This window comes from Rhamphochromis sp. 'chilingali' (genome assembly GCF_963969265.1).
Source record: "Rhamphochromis sp. 'chilingali' genome assembly, chromosome: 15".
Taxonomy (NCBI): domain Eukaryota; kingdom Metazoa; phylum Chordata; class Actinopteri; order Cichliformes; family Cichlidae; genus Rhamphochromis; species Rhamphochromis sp. 'chilingali'.
This window is the reverse complement of record NC_137942.1, coordinates 22,584,448-22,607,094: the sequence shown is the minus strand read 5'-3', so window position 1 is coordinate 22,607,094 and position 22,647 is coordinate 22,584,448. Positions and strand designations below refer to the sequence as shown.

At 40.2% G+C, this 22,647-nt stretch overlaps 1 protein-coding gene across 1 annotated transcript; it reads right to left on the bottom strand.

Annotated features, from left to right (window-relative positions):
* Positions 1-1,637: 1,637 nt before the first annotated feature.
* On the bottom strand, positions 1,638-21,185 carry nubp1 (nucleotide binding protein 1 (MinD homolog, E. coli)). The gene is made up of 10 exons (XM_080904236.1): positions 21,054-21,185; positions 14,313-14,417; positions 14,062-14,195; positions 7,408-7,476; positions 7,261-7,293; positions 7,076-7,166; positions 6,834-6,988; positions 3,928-4,038; positions 2,865-3,051; positions 1,638-2,010 (listed from the first exon to the last, which is right to left on the bottom strand). Exons 1-10 carry the CDS (start codon positions 21,082-21,084, stop codon positions 1,958-1,960), a joined length of 969 nt encoding a protein of 322 aa, XP_080760362.1. The 5' UTR covers positions 21,085-21,185; the 3' UTR covers positions 1,638-1,957.
* Positions 21,186-22,647: the final 1,462 nt, after the last annotated feature.

The following is a 22,647-nucleotide window of genomic DNA, read 5'->3' as shown; positions in this document are numbered from 1 at the left end:
ACTCTTTTATGTATCATAACTGTGGGAAAGACATTAGCTATAAGAGTGTGGTTATGATTGTTTTGTCTGCTTGCAGGATGCAGATACAGTTTCACATGTATTTTCTGCTTAGCATTGGAGGAACTACAAGTGTGGAGAGTGTAGTGCACATAAGGACACAAACACACACAGACTGCGAAACAAAAATTTCCAACCAGACTGGTCAGTACACACCTGGCAAACCTGATGCCATACCACTGATACTAAAACAATTCAAAGAGCCAAAAAAACAAAGAAATAATTTGAATACTACAACGCAAATGAAGCGTGTTTAATGAATAGATGCCGTTTTCATTTGGTCATCGGTCACATCAATAATTAGACATGAAGATTTTAACACAATTATGAAAACACCAAATACATCCAGTGGTTCAAAATTTGTAAAATGACCACATATTTATGACAGCTGAGAATGTGAAAAATCACCTAACCCTAAATGTAACTTTTGATCTCTGATGCTCGGTTTGAATTGCAAAAGTTTAACTTTGAACATTTTTCAATAAAAAAAAAAAACCCAACTTATTTTCCTGGAGTTCGATGCCAGCGTTGCCACACAGGTATGAAAATGTATGTACAATTTAAAAATAATTCCAGAAATCTGCAAGTGTACTTCTTTAAAAAGTAAAAAACTGTTTGGTTTAGCTGTTCTGTACCTTTAAGCAGCCCCTGCACCGTCATCTGTAAATTAGTAATGCACACATATTGTTAAAATTGCACTCTCTCTTCAGAAATGCAAGAAAATGATTTGAAATCAGCATATTAAAAAATAACAACGATGTGCTTTACTACTTTTTTTTCCAGCTTTTAATTTGTTTTCAGCAAATTCGGGTATAATTTCAATTATGTTTTCAGAACCTACCTGTACTTCTTTATACTTCAAAAACAGGAAGTATTTGGAGGGGATAATATAAACAATCTGCTCATTTGAAATGCAGAAGCACCGATATTAATGACGAACTAAAATCCAAGTTACTTTTTTTCTTTGTTGGCAGCTTTATCTGCACTTTGATCACAGTAACCTGATGCCATAAAGAGTTTAAACACAACAAAAAAAACAAAACAAATTGCTGACCTCCTCTTAACACAAACATTACCACACCAGCTCAGGCACTGTGGAATATTCTTATATTTCTTTTCATCTACTGAGGGGATTGACATAATGTACACAAAAGCACCTGAAGCAAATGACTCACTCTAAGCAAATACAAGCTTAATGATGCTGTAGGAAAAAAATGGATCCTACAAACGGTATTGTCAGTACAGGCAAAGAGTTTTCTGCTGCATATTTTTCCTTTTTGCCACTGAGCTTCATTCATTGCACCAAAACTGATAAAAAACCCATGCAAACGCCAAAAATTGACATCTTGCATGGCCGGGCCTTTACTACCATTAACAGTTTTACTACCGTTCGTCTAACCTGCAGCTGGCAAACAGCCCACGACAAATGTGCTGGTAGTTAAAACTACAGTGCTCAAAGTGATATTGCTTTCCTTCAAAACAAACAAAGAAACACACATTTGTAAATCATTGTAAACCCTGACAGCCTCATAAAGATCATTCCATAATGAGTGCATTCATATTCAAAACGGGCACAGGTGCTTATTTGGATGATGACTTTATTTGTTTTATGAAATGGGAAGTAATTTCAGTTTCTACAGACTCTTATTATGTATTCATTTCATTTACTCTCAGTAGTTCTTCAGGAAATACTGCTCTGGCACGGCAGCATCTGATCAATGCATGAAATCTATCACTGAAAACAAAGAATGATAAGATTTCTCTGACTGTCAAACAGAAATGCTGCGATTCTGATATGTACGAGCTCTTGTGCTCTTCGTGTGCCTCGTATTCGGTGCCCGTCTGCCGTCATGTGATCAGCCACGGTGTTCTGCTCCTGTATGGATGCCATCTGATGTGGTCAGATTGTGCTTTGCTCCTCTGTTACCCTGTTGGAGCAGTAATCCTGGATGGCTTTGGGGGGAAAGAGAAAGAGGAGAGAAGAGAATGATGATGATAAAGGAGATTTGATGAAGCTGATAAATAAATGTGCGTCGACTGATGGTTTCAGTTAGGAGTGAATCAGCTGCTACGCAAACCACATTAGACTCCACAAACTTGATCTCATGCTTTAAGCATAATTGAATTTCGATACAACTCCTACTGTTCCTCTTTTGATTGGCTGCTTCCCATTTATACAGCGACCGCTTCCTCTTTCATTGTTTAATCAGGAATTGAGCCGTCAGCTAAATGATCCAGTCATCAAAACCGGCGGGGGTCTTCACTGGAAGGAGGAATATGCCTGACAGCGCATCTAACTTCCTTCTTAAGAAAAATGAAAAACTATGACGTATGAGGTGCCAAAGGGTTTGTTTATGATGTGCAAATAAAGGGGTGGGAGTCATAAAATGCAGAACTCTATACTTGGCACATCTCCTGGATCCCTGCTCTGACTATCTGACCACTGTGTGCATTTACAGCTGAGAGAAAACAACATGACAGCTCTACAGTAACATCCTGAGCGGTGGGGATAGTGTTGACATTGCTGCAAGTGAGCTGAGATGATTTCTTTTTGGTTCTTGTTGTTTTGGCAACAGTTTCACACCATCTTCCCATTCACCAGTTTTGGCATCCTGTGACTTCGCCCACTTCTCAAAACCTCTATTCTATTTGCAGGATTGCCAGCTGATGGTCAGAAGGGGATTTCCAGGCAAGTCCAGCTGACCTTGACGGCTACACTTAAGTCACACAAGATTTGTTTTGGCCTTTTATGGTTACTGATTGTACGATGCTCATTTGTGTGGGTGTCTTTCTAAAAACAAACTCACTTTTCACAATTTTCTGGTAGGCTTCCGCAGCGGGGGAGTCGGGCACCTCGCTCAGGAAAGACCTGCCCTCGTCACAGCTCCGTGCTATCCTGGGATCTAGAGGCACCTTTCCTAAGAGGGGTAGTTTGAGGTCTGCACACATTTTCTCAGCTCCCCCGGTTGAGGGAGGGAAGATCTGTGACGTATTCTACAAGGAAGAGTTTAAAGAAAAAAATATGCATATATCAGCTAGGTACTTTCTTAATCTACACACGAGGAATTTGGGATTGATTAACTGTGTAAACACGACATTTTTCCACTGGGAATTCTAGCTCGAAGCTCAGGCCGTAACCCGGAAAACTAAAACACGCTGCACAGAGAGAGATCAGATTTAAAAGGGTTGCTTAAATGGCATCTCCCACTCACCCACATTTTCTTTAAAGTGTGGTGATTTCACTGTTTAGTGATAGGACAGGACATTGTGGTCCTGTTATATCATCTCCCCTCCCAAAAATAAAATGTCAGATGTTGAATAGAAAGGAAACGGCATAAGGCCCTCCCTTAAAGGGATGTAAGAGCCTCAGGAAATTACATCTAAAAGGAAAAAAACACAAGACATAAAAATGTAGAGAAACAGAACTTTGTTGATTTGATTTTGTGCAAGGTGAGCTTGCTTGTGGTTGTGAAAATGAGTGCACTGTATCCTGTTCAGTGTATCTGCAGTATATCTGCACAGGATAGCAGACGAAGCCTCCTCACAACCTGGTTTTTTTTGTAATGAGCTAAAATAGCACAGATGCGAGCACATATTTCAGACCTCTTTGCTTCGTTCCTCTTTTCTGTGTGCTCCACTTCTTTACTTACCAGAACTAATCAAGCGTATGCTCGCAGTGCTTGTATACATTTCTCACCAGATTAGATCAGATTTGTAAATTTTTGTCAATGTGGTTCTTGTTTTTGCTCAATTATCTTATCCAAAAAAACAAAACAAAAGACAAAAAAGATGTAAAATGAACAGAGACATGGATCTGGTGCATTTTTAGCTTATCTGTGTTTTGCACAGGTGTGTGTGTGTGAGAGTGACCTTGCATTTAGGGCAGGCAAAGCCGCTCATGTTCTCCACCACCCCGATGATCGGCATCTTAACCTTCTGACAGAATCGGATCTCCTTTCGCACGTCCTGCAACGCTACCTCCTAGACAGACGTGGAAACAGGAACCACAGAAAGAGAAAGGCAAAAGCGAGGGCTGAAGTTTGTGTGTATGTGTGGGTGGAGATGGGGAGCATACGGTGGACAGGGAGGGGCACACACACACACACACACACACACACACACACTAGTCTGGCTTGTTTGTTTGGTAATTCCCACCGGGTGTGTGTGGTCGGTCGTGGGTTAGTGAGATCAGGCGGAATGAGGAAGTGTCTGTTGCTTTCTGACTTCCCCGCACTGAGCTTAATCTAAGAAGCAGGAAATTGGTGCTTCACTTCACCAAGTACAATAAGAACTTTGACACAGCTTATAGTGAGGTCTTCTTAACTGAGCACATGTAGAGTAAGCCACATTTATTGACATGGCGCTAAATGTTCACCACACTAAGAATCATCAGCAGGAAACATGACTGACAGAACTAGTACGGCTGCTGGATCACAGTCGTTTTACTGTCTGCATGCAGGACAACATTGGGTTAACCTCCAAGTATTTGTGTGTAAATATCATGATGCCCTGCTGGCAGACATGTTGCTGCCCGTTCAGCAAAAACACCGCCCTGTGCCTATCCTGTCTGTGGCTTTATCACACCAAAATCACCTTTACAAACCAGGTAACAAAAGCATGTGATGTCAGCAGGTGAAGCAAAACGCTTTTGTGCCGAGTTGACTTCCTATTAAATACGAAAAATTTATAGGAAGCACGCCGTGGAAGACAACAATAGAACACTCTGAATTTATTTTTGTTCTGCACAGCTCTGTAGCATGCCATTTCTTTAACAGTTTGTTGTCTACAAACATGCCTGTAAAAAACCTGTATAACATTTTACTGTGCGATGGGCTCTCGCTTTTCTTTTTACGATGGTTTCATGATGGAACAGCATCCTCTGTTGGTTGTGGTATGCTAAAAGCATCTCAAAAGCAATTCATCTTCATTGACACTCGGCCATAGCGCCATGATTATGACCATGTGGAATTGCTTTATTGCCAACAGTAACAGCACCTGCACAGCAAATGTATTTGTCCCATATAATCCAACCTATTAAAACCTGTCATATCATATTTTTAAAACACTATTTTTGTGCATTAACGTGTGCATTCTAAGACAACCATTAGTGCGAGTGGATTCGCTGTAAAGCCCTTACTCTGGATGATCCACGGACTTGTGCATTTGCTGGTGCAAAATTCAAATTTCATCTGTGTTTACGTTTCATAGTGGGCTGAAAAAGCAGGGGTCTCAAGGACATCCTAAACATGTCAGTATACTGTAAAGCCATAAAGGGGGAGCACCACCAATTCCACAAACCAGCAGCAGCATTAGTCATAACAGAAGGCAGCTGCATACGGCAAGATGCAACGAGCTGAGTTTTTTTTTGTGGTAAGCCAGTTGCCTACCTGTGGTTTTCAGAGTCAATACTACATGACTGAAATGACTCAACTTGTATACAGAAGTTCAGGTTGTTAAAATCATTTGGGGGGAATTTAGGGAATCACCAAGTGAAGTCCGTTGGACTGAAAGCAGACATATCTGCAGGTCAAATTTCAATTTAAGGCTGATAGCAGGTAGTTTTCATAAGTATTTGAATACATGTTTATAGATTATTCTTTTTAAAGCTGCAATTGTTAATGTAAAATAGCTGAGCTAAAACTGAGTAAGTTTTTAATAACACTGAAACCTCTGAGTGAGAATTAGAGAGCTTTTAGGACACACAGCTTGAGCTATGCAGCTAAACGTCGGGCTGCTAAAGTTTCAGTTTCAAATGAGCTCACAGACGGTTCAGAGTTAACTGAAAGATGCTGAAGTTTAGCTGCAGGTGTGTGTGCGAGCATTAAGGGGGTATCTTGAAATATAATGACTGGAATTTCCTTGTCTGGTTGTCTTTCTAAGAACTATAACTGACAGCATATTCAAACAAAAATTAGCTTTTCATAAAGTCGGAGGTTTCTTCCTGTGAAAAAGGAGCTTATCATTCCCGTTGTCGCCAAGTGCTCACTCACATGGGGTCGTTTGATTATTGGGGTTTCTTTCAATAACATCGTTGAGATTTATAGAAATAAAACTGAACTGAATTTCCCCCAAACTGCAAATATAACGGTGTACAGAAAGAGTTGAACGCGCACGGGCAGAAATGTTGAGAGCGCAAGCAACACATTGCGAGCAAGCGCAAATGCAAAAAACTGAGCGAGAGGGGCTGTTATTGTGTGTGTGTGTGTGTGTGTGTGTGTGTGTGTGTATAATAGCAAACACTGAAATACATTTTCGCACGCAGCTATGAATTTTGCTGAAATTCAATGAATTACTCCTCAAAATGCAATGCAACACTTGCGCTCAATTTTTTTTTTTACGTGCGCTCAGAATAGTGGCACAAAAGTAACGCCATACTCTAAGCCCTGGATAGCTGAAGTTTTAGCCACGTCGCCTTTGTTATTTCCATGTTCAGCTGGGTGAAGGGGCTTTAAGCATCTGATTAGCATTAGGTTACAAATGTTTTCATGGTGGTCATCCTGGAGTTTGTGTGTCTTCATTGAGCATGACTGCCTATGTGTGAAAACAGACATGAACATGAAACCCAGCGGCTCATAACTGGACATGTATGAGGATGATTGGCTGCTCATCAGTCAAACAACATCTGAGAATGTTTTATAAAAGCAGGTGTGTACAAAGAGGGAAAACCCTAGATTGCACCACAGCAGCGTTTTCAAAGGTTATTGACTTTAAAAAGCTCCCATAGAGCACTTCATATACTAACGTAAACCTGCTCACACTAAAGCCGAGACTTGTACCTGTGGTGTGGTGATGATGATGGCTCCATCAACATGGGTGGCGCTTAGGTACTGGACGATGGACAGGTGTTCGTCAGAGGTGCCGGGTGGAGTGTCTACGATGAGGTAATCCAGTTCCCCCCAGTCCACATCCCTTAAAAACTGCTTAATGATCCCTGATTGGACACAAGCACCACACAGGTTGTTGCTATGTGAGATCTGGAAACATGAGCATCTCACATACACACATCACATTACCGCACCATTTTTCTTGGGTCCTCTCCAGATCACAGCATCATCGGGACTACTTAGCAGGAAGCCAATAGACATGACTGCCAGGTTGTCCTCCACATACTGCAACACAACGCAGAGGCCCCTGTTTTATTATGCTTAAATAAGGAAAATAATTACAAATAAATAAATAAATAAATCGTTCAAATCAGCTCACCACAGGGGACCATCCAGAGCCACTCTGGTGAACCTACACAGGAGACGACAGAAAGACAGCTCAATCTTTGTGTCCATGTGAGATTATGATTAAAATGTTGCACCAATAGATATAACAGCCGTTTCTGACAGCTGCCTACTGACTTACTTGCTCTCCCTCTAAACCCACGATCCTTGGAATGGATGGACCACAGATGTCTACATCAAGCAGGGCAATCTAAAAAAAGGAAAAAGAAAGTGGAAGCATGAAAAGTCGGCAGTCCAGTATAATGAAGGCAACTGTCTCCCGAAAGGCTACACAAGGCATTTCCTGTCTGCTTGACTGGGCAGCACATCAAAACAATGGGGCTGTATCCCAGCACTAGGAGCCATCCTAAAGCATTGCTTTATCAGCATTTTCTCTGAGGAACTGCTAAAACTTTGGGAAGTGGAATGTTTTGCGTGGGAGTGTCCAGTTGATCCCCTTACTATGGATGACATCATTGTGAATGAACCTTTGTACTCCAGTGGTTTATGGGTAACAGTCAAAGATAAAAACTCCTGCTAAGTCTAACATGAGATTTTCTTTCAACTAAGAAATAATGATTTACGCAAACTACACTAAGTTTTCATATGTCAAATTCACCTATATTCAGCCTAAGAAACAACTTTATGTAATACAGTGGTCCCTCGCTATAACACGATCCCTTTACCTTTCGCAGCCTCGCTGTTTCGCAGATTTGCTTTGTGCAATTTTGCATGCTTCTCCCCCCAGCGAATTATGTTCTGTGTCCTGATTGGCTGTAGCCATTGTCACTCAATCTCATGCCGTGTCTCCTCTACAGTACAGAATGCGTTCAGCTTGTCAAATTTACATAAATCTTTGATCGCTAGCAGTGTGACTCTGAAGTGCTGCACTGTATGTAAGTTTTCTCCTCCCCAACAAACACAACAGTGTCGACGAAACGTTTTGCACCGTCAAAGGCAACCGCGGGTGCCTTTGGTTTCATTCTATAATACTGAAGTTAGCTCTCTACCGAGGTTTCAAAGTGTTTAAACAAGAGAGAAAAGTGTGAAAATCATGCCATCAAGTACATTCAGGTCTGACGAGCAGGTTTTTGGTTTGATCATTAATTCTGGCGAACTGCACAGATATTGCAAATTCATCAAAGTATTTTAAGCCGTGCAGATTTAAGGAAAGCAACATCTCTGGTATGACTGGATTGCCAGTTTGACACTAACAAAGTGTTATTAACAGAATACTTTAAACAGAAGACAGTGGTGTACATCTTACGGAAGAAAGATGAGGACAGATTCTAGAAAAATGCCCTGACAGATGTCTAAAAAACTGATTCTCCCACACATACCTCCGGGTGAGACAGCAATAGTCAATATGAGATACTTTTTTTTTTCTTTTTTTAAAGAAATGTACATAAACTTAACAATATATACAATGATTTCTATTGAGATGCCTCTGATGCAGGACCGGAGCCTGACTTTCATTAAATTTAAAGTGCTGTTGAGCACTTTGCCATCAGAGGCTAAGATATTACCGCCGATATTAGAAACTTTACTCTGAAAACAACGAGGAAACTTTACTTTAAGAGCAAAGAAGAAATTTGTTAGATTTAGTTCTTCAGGCTTCCTGAAGTCTTTCACAGTTTTATCTTTGGACACTGGCTTCTTTTTCACTAATCTTCACTCCCGCCCTTCTCCCTGATCCCTCTCAGAGGAATGTGTTTTTGGTTTGTTCAGCCACTTAACACTGACCTATGAATCATTCAAGCATATTTTATCTTTATGCACTTTCTTATTAGGGGCCTGTCACAAAAACACATGATTTGTTCCCATTACTTTAGTTGAATCCACAAAAAATCCCCAAAACAAACATAAGACAGTTTGACAGGAATAAAATTTTTTGCACCAACATGGTGATTCACAAATAAATCCAGCAACGACCTGACACAGGACCCAAGATATGAATCTGCCCCTCCAGTTTATCCATCTACGGTTCATTGAAGGCTCATCATGGTTTCAGTGAAACGGTGGCGGTCAAGAAGCTACTCTTTGGAAATGAGCTTGTGGCAGTAATTTGATAAGAATGAGAGATACTGTTAGATAAATTAGGACAAGAGGCAAACATATTACCTCCAATATTAAAAACTTTACTGTGGGGGGAAAAAACAACTCAACTCTTCCAGAGTAAAGAAGAAATTTGTTAGATTTAGAAAGTGGAAATGTTCAATAGTTTATCGGTGGATACGAATAAAAAAAAAAAAAAAAAAAAAAAGCAGAATTATGCTGAATATTGTTAATAAGTTGTGAGATGTAGGATTGTCTGCTTCATTTTAGTTCGTTGCTGCAATAATGAAGTGAATTCTTATAGATTTCAAAGTCAGTTTATGATGATTTATGATTTTCTCTCTCAGCTCATTTGAGAAACGGCATCAGAAAAGTTGTCCAGCACTTCATCTCATGCGGGAGATAGAGCAGGAGATATGGAATTAAAAACTCAGATAACTGATGCAGATTTACAGCTGAAAATGTTTTCTATAAAACAGCGATCCCACCACCTGCCTGTTTGTACAGGTCAAATAAAACTACTGGTGGCGGCCAGTGGTACCCCTCAGCCTCCTAGCAGATACATCTGTGGTGCCAGTTTTAAAATCCTAGTTGACGTCCTTCTTGAGTTATCGCACACGGGTGTCCATGTCGCCGTCCGGCAGGAAGCCAGCAATGATCCCATCAGCCTTTTATGGCTGCAAGTTAATAAAAACTTTAATGACTTGGTAATGCTTTAATGAGCCCTGTGTTAGCCGTATCACCAAGACAGGTGTCAGTAATAATGCCAATAATAAATATTTGTACATCAAGGGATGTGCAGTGGCGGAGCGTGGGGGTGGCTTACTGGGCTTAAGCCCGGGTTGTTTTGTCAGAAGCCCGGGGTCTTTTGGAGTGTAATTTTTTCATAGTTAGATGCCTGGCTGACAACTGTATAAAACAAAAAGTACACACAATATTCGAAGCACATAGTGCACACTGTGGGAATTTACGACTGTGCGTAAATCCCCCCTAATATTGGTATGATCCGAGCTCAGACACTAAGCGACTGAGCGAGGGGGCGGGGCAGCTGCTGCCTGCGCGTGCGCTGTTGGAGAAGCGCAGCCAGGCAGACAGAGGAGAGCTGAAGTTTGACCAGGTACCAAAGCAAATCATTCGTACTGTACCAATAATGTAAATATGACGGTGTATCACAAAAGATTGATATCAAACTGATCATTTGACCCATGTTAAGTTACTTGCTCTTCAAGTGAATCAACAAATGGCAACATGAAAAGCCGAACAACAACACTGCTGTTTTTTTAGAGAGTCTTAGCTTACATGTGTGTTTATTTCATATTTTCAGTTGTTACCCTCCACGGCTAAATAAATCGGTTTCAGTAATGCACTGATATACAAGAATGGACATAAGGAGCTTCTTTCAAAGAAAAAACTCAGGTAGATGTTATTTTATATATTGTACTTTGTATGTTGTTCAGTATATTCCTATGCAAAACAAAAATTTCAACACACAGCAGTATATTGACAGTTGAAACCAGATATTTACATACACTTTATGGAAAACACAAGAACATTTTTTTACTGCACAACATCAGTTTAGAGTAAACTTGTTTTGTTTTGGATAAATAAATATTGAAATATCTTTTGAATTAGTTAAATGTCACAATAAAGAGAGACAGAGCTTTCTGTTTTTTATCACTTTCATCAAATTTAGGAGTACATGTACACTAAGTTTATTGTTAATTAATAAGAAAACTCCAGACGATTCCATTCTGAGCTGAAGAAGCTTCTGATAGGTTAGTAGAGTCCATGTGAGTAAATTGGTGGCACAGCTGTGGATGCATATAAGGCAAAACACAGAGCCTGTTTCTGTGACATGGGAAAATCCAGAGATATCAACCAAAACACCTGGAAAAGAATTGTGGAGCTCCATAAGTGTGGCTCAGTTTGAATACAATTTGGTGCCATTTGCAATTAAGAAATACAGATAGTTTCTCTCTTTACTCTTAAAGTTAACAAATATGTTTTTATATTTATCAATCTAAAAAAATAAACATTTAGTCTGATTTGATGTTACAATTAAAAAAGTGTTTTTATCTGAAGAGTCTGTAAATATCTGGTTTCAACTATATATTTGATGATGTTGGTGTTTGGCTTGATTGTCAGCACAAAGAGGGAGAGAGAGGAGCAGAGAGAGAGAGAGGAGAATGAGGACAGAACAGAGATGAACAAGAGCAGGTGAGACACACGTTAGTCAAATGGTTGTTTACCAAAAGTATCACCGTATCATAGGTACTCATGTATCTCGTACCTAATGTTTCTTTTTAGGTTTGTTATTTTTCAAATTCTACATTTATTAAGTTATGCAGGCTTGTTTTCACAGCAAGGCTAAATAATTATATAAACCTTTCTGAATCTAAATAGTGGACTTCGGTAGAATTAAAAAATAAGTGTAGTGCAGGTTTTAGTGCTACTATCATCTAGTTCTGATTGTGGTTCTGTTTTGGTTAAGTCCTAAGTAGTCCTGATTTTGAACTGTTGTAGTCCTGTTTTAATTCCGAATCAGTTCTGGGTCTGGTTGAATTGGGGTTTAGCCCCGACTTTGTTCTTGCTGCTTAATTTAAAACCTATATGAAGTCCTGCTTTTTTGAACAAAACTCAAAACAGAGCCTATAACCCCCCGCCCCCATCCCACATGCATACTACCCTTTAGGGCTAAGCCCTGGGTGTATCAAATGTCTGCCTCCGCCTCTGGGGATGTGTGCAGTAAATTATAGGTAGTGATGGAGGCAATGAGATAAGGTGGGTTTAATGTGTGAAAGAGTGCTGCATCTGTAAGGTTTGCTTACTGGCTTGCTGCTGGTGTCAGTTCTGTTATTAATAATTATAATAATAATTCCACTGCATTCCACTGTTAATAACAGGTTGTGATTATGTGATTAACATTGTATAATACTATCGGAAAAAAGTGAAATGAAAAACAGCAGCTGAGCAAAATTTTGACACAAGTTCTTTTATCAGCCTGGGACTGAGAGCTGTCCTGCTCATGTCAACAATCGAGTGTCAAGTTCGCTGCTTACAGTAAACATACATGTAGCACTCACTCTGCAACTGATGCAAGACAAATAAAAACATTAATTTGATTAACATTAATTAAACACTGTTGCCCTGTTCAACTTGAAACTGTGAAAGCTACACAAGAAACTGGCGTATAAAGAGAGATATCTCACAGAAAAACTGCAGGAGACATAGACTAATAACCTGAGGCATCTAACTCCATCCTACTGGTTAATATAATCTATCATTGTTTTGAATGGAACTAATAAATTTCTTCCTTGATTAAGCTGTGGCTTCTTTTAGAGTGATAGCACTGTGTTCCTTGTTATCGCTGGGTTTCAATGATCGATTTTCCAATTCAAATCAATTTTAGCTTGAATAAAGCGATATTGATTTAAACCCTGAATTGATTTTTAAATATAAATGTATTTTGCCAGAAATGCCAGAATCTCAGGTTAAAGCTAAAACAGCAAATACGAGCAGGTAAACAGATTCCACACAAAGCTCCACACAGTGAGTTGTCGGCTTTCTCACCCGACAGCACGGACACGCCGTCGGTGCTGATAGCTCACAGCTCACTGATTAAACAGTTGCAGGTTTTGTCTCTCTCAGACCAAAATTCACTGAAGCAGCAACAAAAGAAGATCCTTCTTACTATTGCTGTTTTTCTTCCACCACGATAAAAATCACACTTCCCGCACAGCTCTTTCTCTCTCTCAGTGTACTTCAAGAACAGTTTCCCATCTCAAATATCCGTTTTCCGCATTATTTGCTTGCTTATTACGCAAAAAGTGTACCGTTGTGTACAGCGTGTCAGCGACAAGAAAGCCTAATTTCTTCTGTTCAATACCGAAGAAATTTAAACTTTTTAAAATTATACCAAATTGCAAAATGTTTAGCTGTGTCTCTAATAAAACCTCTGTAACTTTGCTCTGCTTCACTTCAGCAGCATCAGGTAATATTCATATGTTGATTCATGTTTTTTTCAGCTTATTATCTATTACAGAATATTTTAAATGTTTTTAAATTAATTTAATCATCTGCTATAAAAATCCAGGCCAGGAACACCTTCATGTTTTTCTGTGCTTTATCCCCAGTTACTTTGACACAAAGGAATCTGCTGTGATGCTCACACCTCTGATGAAGTCTCACAAAAGTCAATACTGATAAATGATCAGAATTAAAATATTTCTGACTGTCTGAGGCAAAATTTCCCAGATTCAAATCGAATCGGGACCCTGTGAATCCGAATCAAACCTATTATAGAAATCAGTGACGACCCACAGCCATGTTCCTTGTGTAACACAATTTACTTTCAGAATTCAAATATATTGTTACTCTATGTCTGCAGTGACCTCTAGTAGTCAGTGTATTTTAATGTTTTATATGAGAGCATCAGGATTTACACACACTAGCTACTTTGGACACCACTTGTTAATGCAAATGTGTAAATATAATAGCCAATCACACGGCAGCATTTAGTCAATGCAATCTGCTGAATTTCAAACAAGCGGCAGTTCTCTGAGTGAAAATGCTTGTTGAGGTCAGAGGTAGAAGGAGAACCGACCGACCAAGCTAACAGGAAGGGAACAGTAACAAAAATAACCACTCATTAACCACTCGTTGTGGGTGGCTGTAGCTCAGGTGGTAGAAATCATCTCAAACTCGATTCTTGAACATGACAATTACTGATATTCTGTATTACCTCCTTTGTGGTGTCACTTGCCAGAGCGTGAGCCAAGTGAGCGCTAAAGGTGCTCTTCCCCACACCTCCTTTTCCAGACAACACGAGGATCTTGTGTTTGACTGTTGACAGCTTCTCTCCTATCTCTGCTATAGCTGCAGACACACGGGAACAAGATGTTTTAAGCTCTTAACTAATCCCCTAATGTATCTGCTGAAGCCCAAATATGTATCAAAATATTAAAGTGATGAGATAATAGCACACGGTCTTACCAGGGTCAGGGGCTTTTGTGGCTCCAGAGGCACAGAGTTTCTGGTTGGGACAGCCCTGGCATGGTGCAGACTTGCCAGCTTGCTCACTTGTTGTACCCGGACAGTCTAACAAGGATAAAACAGAATCCAGTCATCAAGATCTGAGCACCTTAAAGAGACCTAAATATCCTAGATCTGCTTCGAGTGGTTGTCGTTAAAATAAAATGTGGTTGAACAAAATATCTAGAATCTCTGCAAAGTCTGATTGGCGCTTGACTGTCTTTAATATTCAGGTGAGAAATTGGTTCAGATGTTCAGGAACAATGCAGGAACCACTAAGGGTCAAGCCTGCCGTAAAGTGGAAACTGCTAAAACACCAGCATCACTACAGGGAGTGCAGAATTATTAGGCAAGTTGTATTTTTGAGGAATAATTCTATTATTGAACAACAACCATGTTCTCAATGAACCCAAAAAACTCATTAATATCAAAGCTGAATGTTTTTGGAAGTAGTTTTCAGTTTTAGCTATTTTAGTGGGATATCTGTGTGTGCAGGTGACTATTACTGTGCATAATTATTAGGCAACTTAACAAAAAACAAATATATACCCATTTCAATTATTTATTTTTACCAGTAAAACCAGTATAACATCTCCACATTCACAAATATACATTTCTGACATTCAAAAACAAAACAAAAACAAATCAGCGACCAATATAGCCACCTTTCTTTGCAAGGACACTCAAAAGCCTGCCATCCATGGATTCTGTCAGTATTTTGATCTGTTCACCATCAACATTGCGTGCAGCAGCAACCACAGCCTCCCAGACACTGTTCAGAGAGGTGTACTGTTGTCCCTCCTTGTAAATCTCACATTTGATGATGGACCACAGGTTCTCAATGGGGTTCAGATCAGGTGAACAAGGTGGCCATGTCATTAGTTTTTCTTCTTTTATACCCTTTCTTGCCAGCCACGCTGTGGAGTACTTGGACGCGTGTGATGGAGCATTGTCCTGCATGAAAATCATGTTTTTCTTGAAGGATGCAGACTTCTTCCTGTACCACTGCTTGAAGAAGGTGTCTTCCAAAAACTGGCAGTAGGACTGGGAGTTGAGCTTGACTCCATCCTCAACCTTAAAAGGCCCCACAAGCTCATCTTTGATGATACCAGCCCAAACCAGTACTCCACCTCCACCTTGCTGGCGTCTGAGTCGGACTGGAGCTCTCTGCCCTTTACCAATCCAGCCACGGGCCCATCCATCTGGCCCATCAAGACTCACTCTCATTTCATCAGTCCATAAAACCTTAGAAAAACCAGTCTTGAGATATTTCTTGGCCCAGTCTTGACGTTTCAGCTTGTGTGTCTTGTTCAGTGGTGGTCGTCTTTCAGCCTTTCTTACCTTGGCTATGTCTCTGAGTATTGCACACCTTGTGCTTTTGGGCACTCCAGTGATGTTGCAGCTCTGAAATATGGCCAAACTGGTGGCAAGTGGCATCTTGGCAGCTGCACGCTTGACTTTTCTCAGTTCATGGGCAGTTATTTTGCGCCTTGGTTTTTCCACACGCTTCTTGCGACCCTGTTGACTATTTTGAATGAAACGCTTGATTGTTCGATGATCACGCTTCAGAAGCTTTGCAATTTTGAGACTGCTGCATCCCTCTGCAAGATATCTCACTATTTTTGACTTTTCTGAGCCTGTCAAGTCCTTCTTTTGACCCATTTTGCCAAAGGAAAGGACGTTGCCTAATAATTATGCACACCTGATATAGGGTGTTGATGTCATTAGACCACACCCCTTCTCATTACAGAGATGCACATCACCTAATATGCTTAATTGGTAGTAGGCTTTTGAGCCTATACAGCTTGGAGTAAGACAACATGCCTGAAGAGAATGATGTGGACAAAATACTCATTTGCCTAATAATTCTGCACTCCCTGTATTCACAGTAAAGCGAGTTTTAATGTGAGGATGCCAACTAAGAAAGAAGTCCCTGCTCCAAAATCCACACCTTCAAACTTGACTGAAATTTATGAAGCGGACAAAATTATGAAGGAGGAGGATTACCTCCCAAGTCTTCAACTTCACCTTACATCAGCAGCTAATCTGGTAGCAGTTGGATGTTCTAACAGGAAAATTAAGCCAAACACACAAACTGGTTTTGGAATGGATAAAGCAGACTAATATTAAGTCTTCCCGAAGCCCCAACCTCAACCCTACTGAAAATTACTACTTTACAGTTTTTCCTCAGTTGCTTTGGTGCATTTCTCACAACAGAATTAAACTTTGCACAATAGTTAGTTCAACCTTCACAACATGTAGTCGTTTTGGCACAACCTTGTGGCGGCTTCATGTTCATTGCCAAATGCCTTTGGACATGAAGCAGTTGAGTAAGTACAAATATCTAAAGAATGGTCACTTTTGACTTGCTATTCATCACTATCTCCCTGCTTTTATCATGAATGTCACAATTATTTATACTTGTACCGGTTGAATAGTCATTGTCCTTACAACTAATAGTCTTCATTTCATTGCTTGTGTCAGTGCACTCAAAATTGTTGAACATCTTGTCAAACAATTTGTACACCCATTTTGAAAACCCTATTTTTAAGGAGTTTCCATGAACATCTCCATAAATTACTTTTCTCAGGTGAACCTTATCTCACACTAATGAAAATTGGTGTGTGTTACTCTTACTTGCAACCAATGAAAAGCCTCTTCTACCCAGTCACAGGTGAATCGCGTTATAGTAACCCCTACTCTACAAGTATATATATATCGCACCAGGCAAGACCCCAGGTGCAGGCTGTATAAAGATGCCCCAGAGACAATCCAGCACATAACAGCAGGGTGCAAGATGCTAGCAGGCAAGGCATACATGGAACGCCATAACCAAGTGGCCGGCATAGTGTACAGGAACATCTGTGCCGAGTATAACCTGGAAGTCCCGAGGTCAAAATGGGAGATGCCCCCAAGGGTGGTGGAGAATGACCGAGCTAAGATCCTGTGGGACTTCCAGATACAGACGGACAAAATGGTGGTGGCTAACCAACCGGACATAGTGGTGGTAAACAAACAGAAGAAGACGGCCGTAGTGATCGATGTAGCGGTTCCGAATGACAGCAACATCAGGAAGAAGGAACACGAGAAGCTCGAGAAATACCAAGGGCTCAGAGAAGAGCTCGAGAGGATGTGGAGGGTGAAGGTAATGGTGGTCCCCGTGGTAATCGGAGCACTAGGTGCGGTGACTCCCAAGCTAGGCGAGTGGCTCCAGCAGATCCCGGGAATAACATCGGAGATCTCTGTCCAGAAGAGCGCAGTCCTGGGAACAGCTAAGATACTGCGCAGGACCCTCAAGCTCCCAGGCCTCTGGTAGAGGACCCGAGCTTGAAGGATAAACCGCCCGCAGGGGCGTGCTGGGTGTTTTTTATATATATATATATATATATATATATATATATATATATATATATATATCAATAAATAATGTAAACCAACAGACAGGATTGGCATGAGGTGCATACTGAATCTACAAAACTGCAGAACATGGAACGTCAGCCTTGTGGAAGAGGGGTGAGGATCGGTGGAGGACGAGGACAAAACCAGGTAAGAAGAGACCAACCACATAGACACGTTCCTGACTAAATCAGGGCAACACTTGTGGATCATGTGATAAACCATGGCCTCACAATGGCCGAGTCTGGTCGAAGGGTGCAGCCAAATGTTGGGAGAACTACTGTAAGTTCTATTATTCAGACATTTCGTCGGGAAAACAGGTGAGCATACTGTAATGTAGTTATTCAGCACAAACTAATTTGCTCTGCACTTTCATAGTCATACAGGAGACTTGCATTAGGACATGACCTCATAGATCTTTACATATAGACGTACTGTAACTGAAGTGCAGACTTGGCCCAGGTGTGGCATAGTGTGCTGTGGTACAATACAGTAATGCTGTAAAGAAAGGAGTTTTGAATGATAGTCCTGTAACAATTACTGTAAGCATGTTTGCGCTTATTTATGTTTTTGTTTTGTCATCTGCATCTCAAAAAGGACTGCCAGACAACCTAGAAGAGGCAGAAGAGGTCCACTTTTGACTCCGCAGCAAGAGGAAACAATTTGTGCAACGGTGGCTGCAAACAACGCTTTGAGACTGAGAGAAATACAAAGAACTGTCGTAGAAGATGACACCATCTTCGGAAATATTCAGTCAATATCAATTTCCACCATAGACAGAGTCCTCAGATGGAATGAAATGTCCATGAAGCGATTGTACAAAGTACCATTTGAACGGAACAGCGATCAAGTGAAGGAGCTCCGTCACCAGTATGTACAGGTAAAACATGTTTGCATATGTACCTCTGTTTACTGTAAAAGTTTAGGCCATGTACTGGACTTACATTTATGCATGTTACTGTAATCCTATTTACAATTCAAACTGTACAATCTGTTGTGCCAAATGCACCATTACAGACTTTTTTTTATTCTCATCCTTTGTATAGCGTATCCTGGAATTGAAGCCAGGGAACACCTGCACACGTTTGTATATCTTGACGAAGCGGGATTCAATCTCGCAAAAGGCAGACGGCGTGGACGCAATCACATTGGAGAAAGAGCCACCATTGATGTCCCAGGCCAACGAGGAGGAAATATTACAATGTGTGCAGCAATCTCAGAAAATGGCATTCACACCCATATTCCTCATATTGGTGCATACAATACACAACACCTGTTGGCTTTTCTGGACGCTCTTTATAGGGACCTAATCCCACAAAATGAAAGGGATGATCCTGGTGACAATCGGACAATGTATGTAGTGGTTTGGGATAATGTTAGCTTCCATCACTCTGCTGTAGTGAGGCAGTGGTTTGCAGGATGGAGCACACGACAGGATGCTTATGGAGTTTCTTCCTCCTTACACTCCATTCCTAAATCCAATTGAGGAGTTTTTCTCTTCCTGGAGGTGGAAGGTATATGACAGGCATCCACATACCCAAATGACCCTGCTAGCAGCTATGGATGCAGCTTTAATAATGTTTAATGTTTTAATGTGTGTTAGTCCCCATAGGGAAATAGTTCCTCTGCATTTAACCCATTCACCCAGTGAAGCAGTGGGCAGCCACCAATGCAGCGCCCAGGGAGCAGTGTGTAGGGACGGTACCTTGCTCAGGGGTACCTCAGGGTAGCCGTTCAGTGGAGTTGAACCCCCGACCTTCCGATCATGGGGCCACCACTCTACCTACTGAGCTATCCCTGCCCCTTCCACAGAGCTATCCCTGTGATGACATCACAGCAGAGTCCTGCAGAGGGTGGATTTGACACTCCAGAAGATACTTTCCCCGATGCATCGATAGAACTGACATTCGCTGTGATGTTGATGCAAATATATGGGCAGACAGACGGGAGCGTCTAGAGAGCAATGATTGATATGCAGCAGTGTCTGTTTTTCAGTTTTCTTTTGTTTCATAACTACTGCAGTAAGGTTTACTGTCTAAGTGAGTTTGTGTTTGCTGTAAAATGTTTGATTTACTGTATTCCCCCAGTTGCACAATGCTGTGAACAGTTTCAATTAAATATTATCAAGAGTGCATATGAAGTGTCTTGATTTTCCTTTACAATTTATGGTTTTCAACATGCCATGCATGCTGTCCAGACTTGACATGTCATTGGGACGCACCTACAAAGAAATCCGTCACAATGAGAACATGTTCAAACTATTTGATTTTGTGACCAAAGGTGCTGGTGTAATGACTTGTAATTGTGACAGCCCTGACACTTTGATATAAGTACTTGCTTTTGATGAATATATTATCTGTTTTGATTAAGGGACTTGCTTTTGAAGCATTGACTACTTATTTTGAGCAACTGACTTTGCTTTTTGATGAAGTGACTCACTTTTGCAAGTTATCCACCATGTTTTGCAGTTTGCACTAATTGTTTTGAGAAGAGCCTTAGTAGTGTTGCAGAGATCAATTCTGTTGTGAGAAATGCACCAAAGCAACTGAGAAAAACTGTAAAAGCCAGGTCAAACAAATTTAAATGCTCTCTAGCAATCCTGCCCAGAAGAGTGGTCAAATATCCAGAAAGAACTGTTCTAGAAGATTCTTGATGGGTACCTTATTACATCTAGTTTTGCTAAGGGATCGTGTAATACAAAAAGAAAAGCTGCTCTCATGCGATGGTCCCTTAAAATCATTTATATACAGCTTAACATAACATTCAGCCAAGAGACTACTAAAATGACTTTATTAAAACTTATTCACATAATAAATTATACAACTGCGTAGAAGACTGTCATCATGACTCAGCAAAACTGGAAGACGTACTGCGATACCTATTCACATTCCCTTGTGTGGATATTATGCGCATTTTGCCCACAGCAATAAAAACAAACAAACACTTTAGTGATACATCAAACGATGTCTGATAAGCTATCTATCTAGCTAGCTATCTATCTATCTATCGATCTAAATAAGCATCACATTCAACTTTCCGAATATCCCGAATTCAACGTGTAATAAATTCATTAAATTAAATTACAACACCTTGAAAATTAATTTATCTAAAACATCCTTATTAATGTCCTTTCAAACACAGACTCAAAGCTATTAATGTTGATAATTCCAACAGAGAGGAACAACCGCCGTGTGTTTAACAATCACCGCGACCTTACAGTTAAAAGTAAATTCCCTACATCCACACACAACTTGAACAACATGACTGAGGTATTAAAACTGAAGAAAAGTAAGTTTAAAGGCTTACGCTCTGGAGCATTTTCTGGTACGTCTGCCATGTTTGCAAAGTGTCCTTCAATTAAAGTCTTCCCCTCCAAACGTTCCGGATACGCAACGTGAAACGTCGATTCTATTCTTTTTGTACAGTTTTAAACAGTTTTATCGAGGGACTGTGACAACAGCACTCAATGTACTCAATACAGTACTGAGCACAGCAATAAATATGGAAATAAATAAATAACTCCATACATACATACATACATACATAAACAATAGATATATCATTTGTACCGGTCTTGTGAATACAAACACTCAGGATCGGTTTGAGGAATTTTTCCTTACATACATCAGCTTGTGAGGCTTTATTTCGAGCATGTTACAATCGTAAAGCAGCTAGATTAAAAACTAAAACAAAACAAAAACATAAGAAAGGAAAAAAGGAAAAGGATAGGACATAAGGAAATTTTAACAAGAAAACATGATACATTAAAGAAGCAGGAAGAAGCATATTCTTATTTTATCCAGTATTCTCCACTATTTATTATTAATTATGATCACTGTTACTTCCTGTTTATATCCTGTCCAAATCCCGCGAAAAGCAACAACAAGACACTGGCCACTAGAGGTCACTGTAGACATAGTATAACAATTGCAAATTCTAAAACTACTTCTGTAACCGGTCACAAGATTTTCAAAAAACCTTGAGGTCAAGGTCACTGAGATTTGAACTCGTCTAAGATTTTTAGTGAAGGCACCTCTGATATCAACCTGAAAATCCTATGGTGTGCTGTCGAATTCAAAAGACTTTCAGAAAACCTGATCTCTGACTTTGACCTTGAGGTTGAGGTCACCAGGGTTAAAACTCATCCGCGATTTTTAGTAGATACACCTGTGATATCAGTCAACTTAGGTGTCCACGCTGCCAACAGGCAGATAACAATACTGATGAAGTAAAAAGTTTCACCGTTACACAATGAAGACAACCCTATCGCTCTTAAAGATGCCACAGCTGCATCAAGGAGGAAATTAATTTGTTAAATTTTATTCACAAAGATGTTAGATTACACTAATCAGTAATAGGATAGAGTTAGATAGCCTCAGATTATTAACCAATGTCGACTGCAATTTGTCTGTGAGATAAACTTTGAGGACAATTTGTGATTGTTTGAGTAATTCTTTGTTGTAACAAAGACATTTTAGCATTTTAACAATTTATTCATTAAGCGAACAGGGGTCTCGGTGAGACCCAGGGGAAAAAAAAGTATTTTGATTTTTCCATATAAATCAAGTGTTGGGTTGGTAAAAGACACATTGCAAAAACAATTTTGTTTTTAACTAATTTTATTAAAATTTTACAACATGTGCACTACAGTGCACAAGGGGAGTTCATTGATCACGAATGTGAAACTAACAAAATTCAATCCTTTTCTTGATTTCTAGAGAGAACTCTTCATCACTGGTATTATTCAGGTCTTGTTCATATATTTGTCCCTTGTTTATCAGTTCCTCAGCCAAGAGGCGCTTGAACTCCAGGTATTGGGAGTTCTTCTGAGCTTGTTGCATGTCCTCGCTATCTTGTTGGTACTGAAGCCAGGAGTTGGTGATGACCAAATCAATGAAAT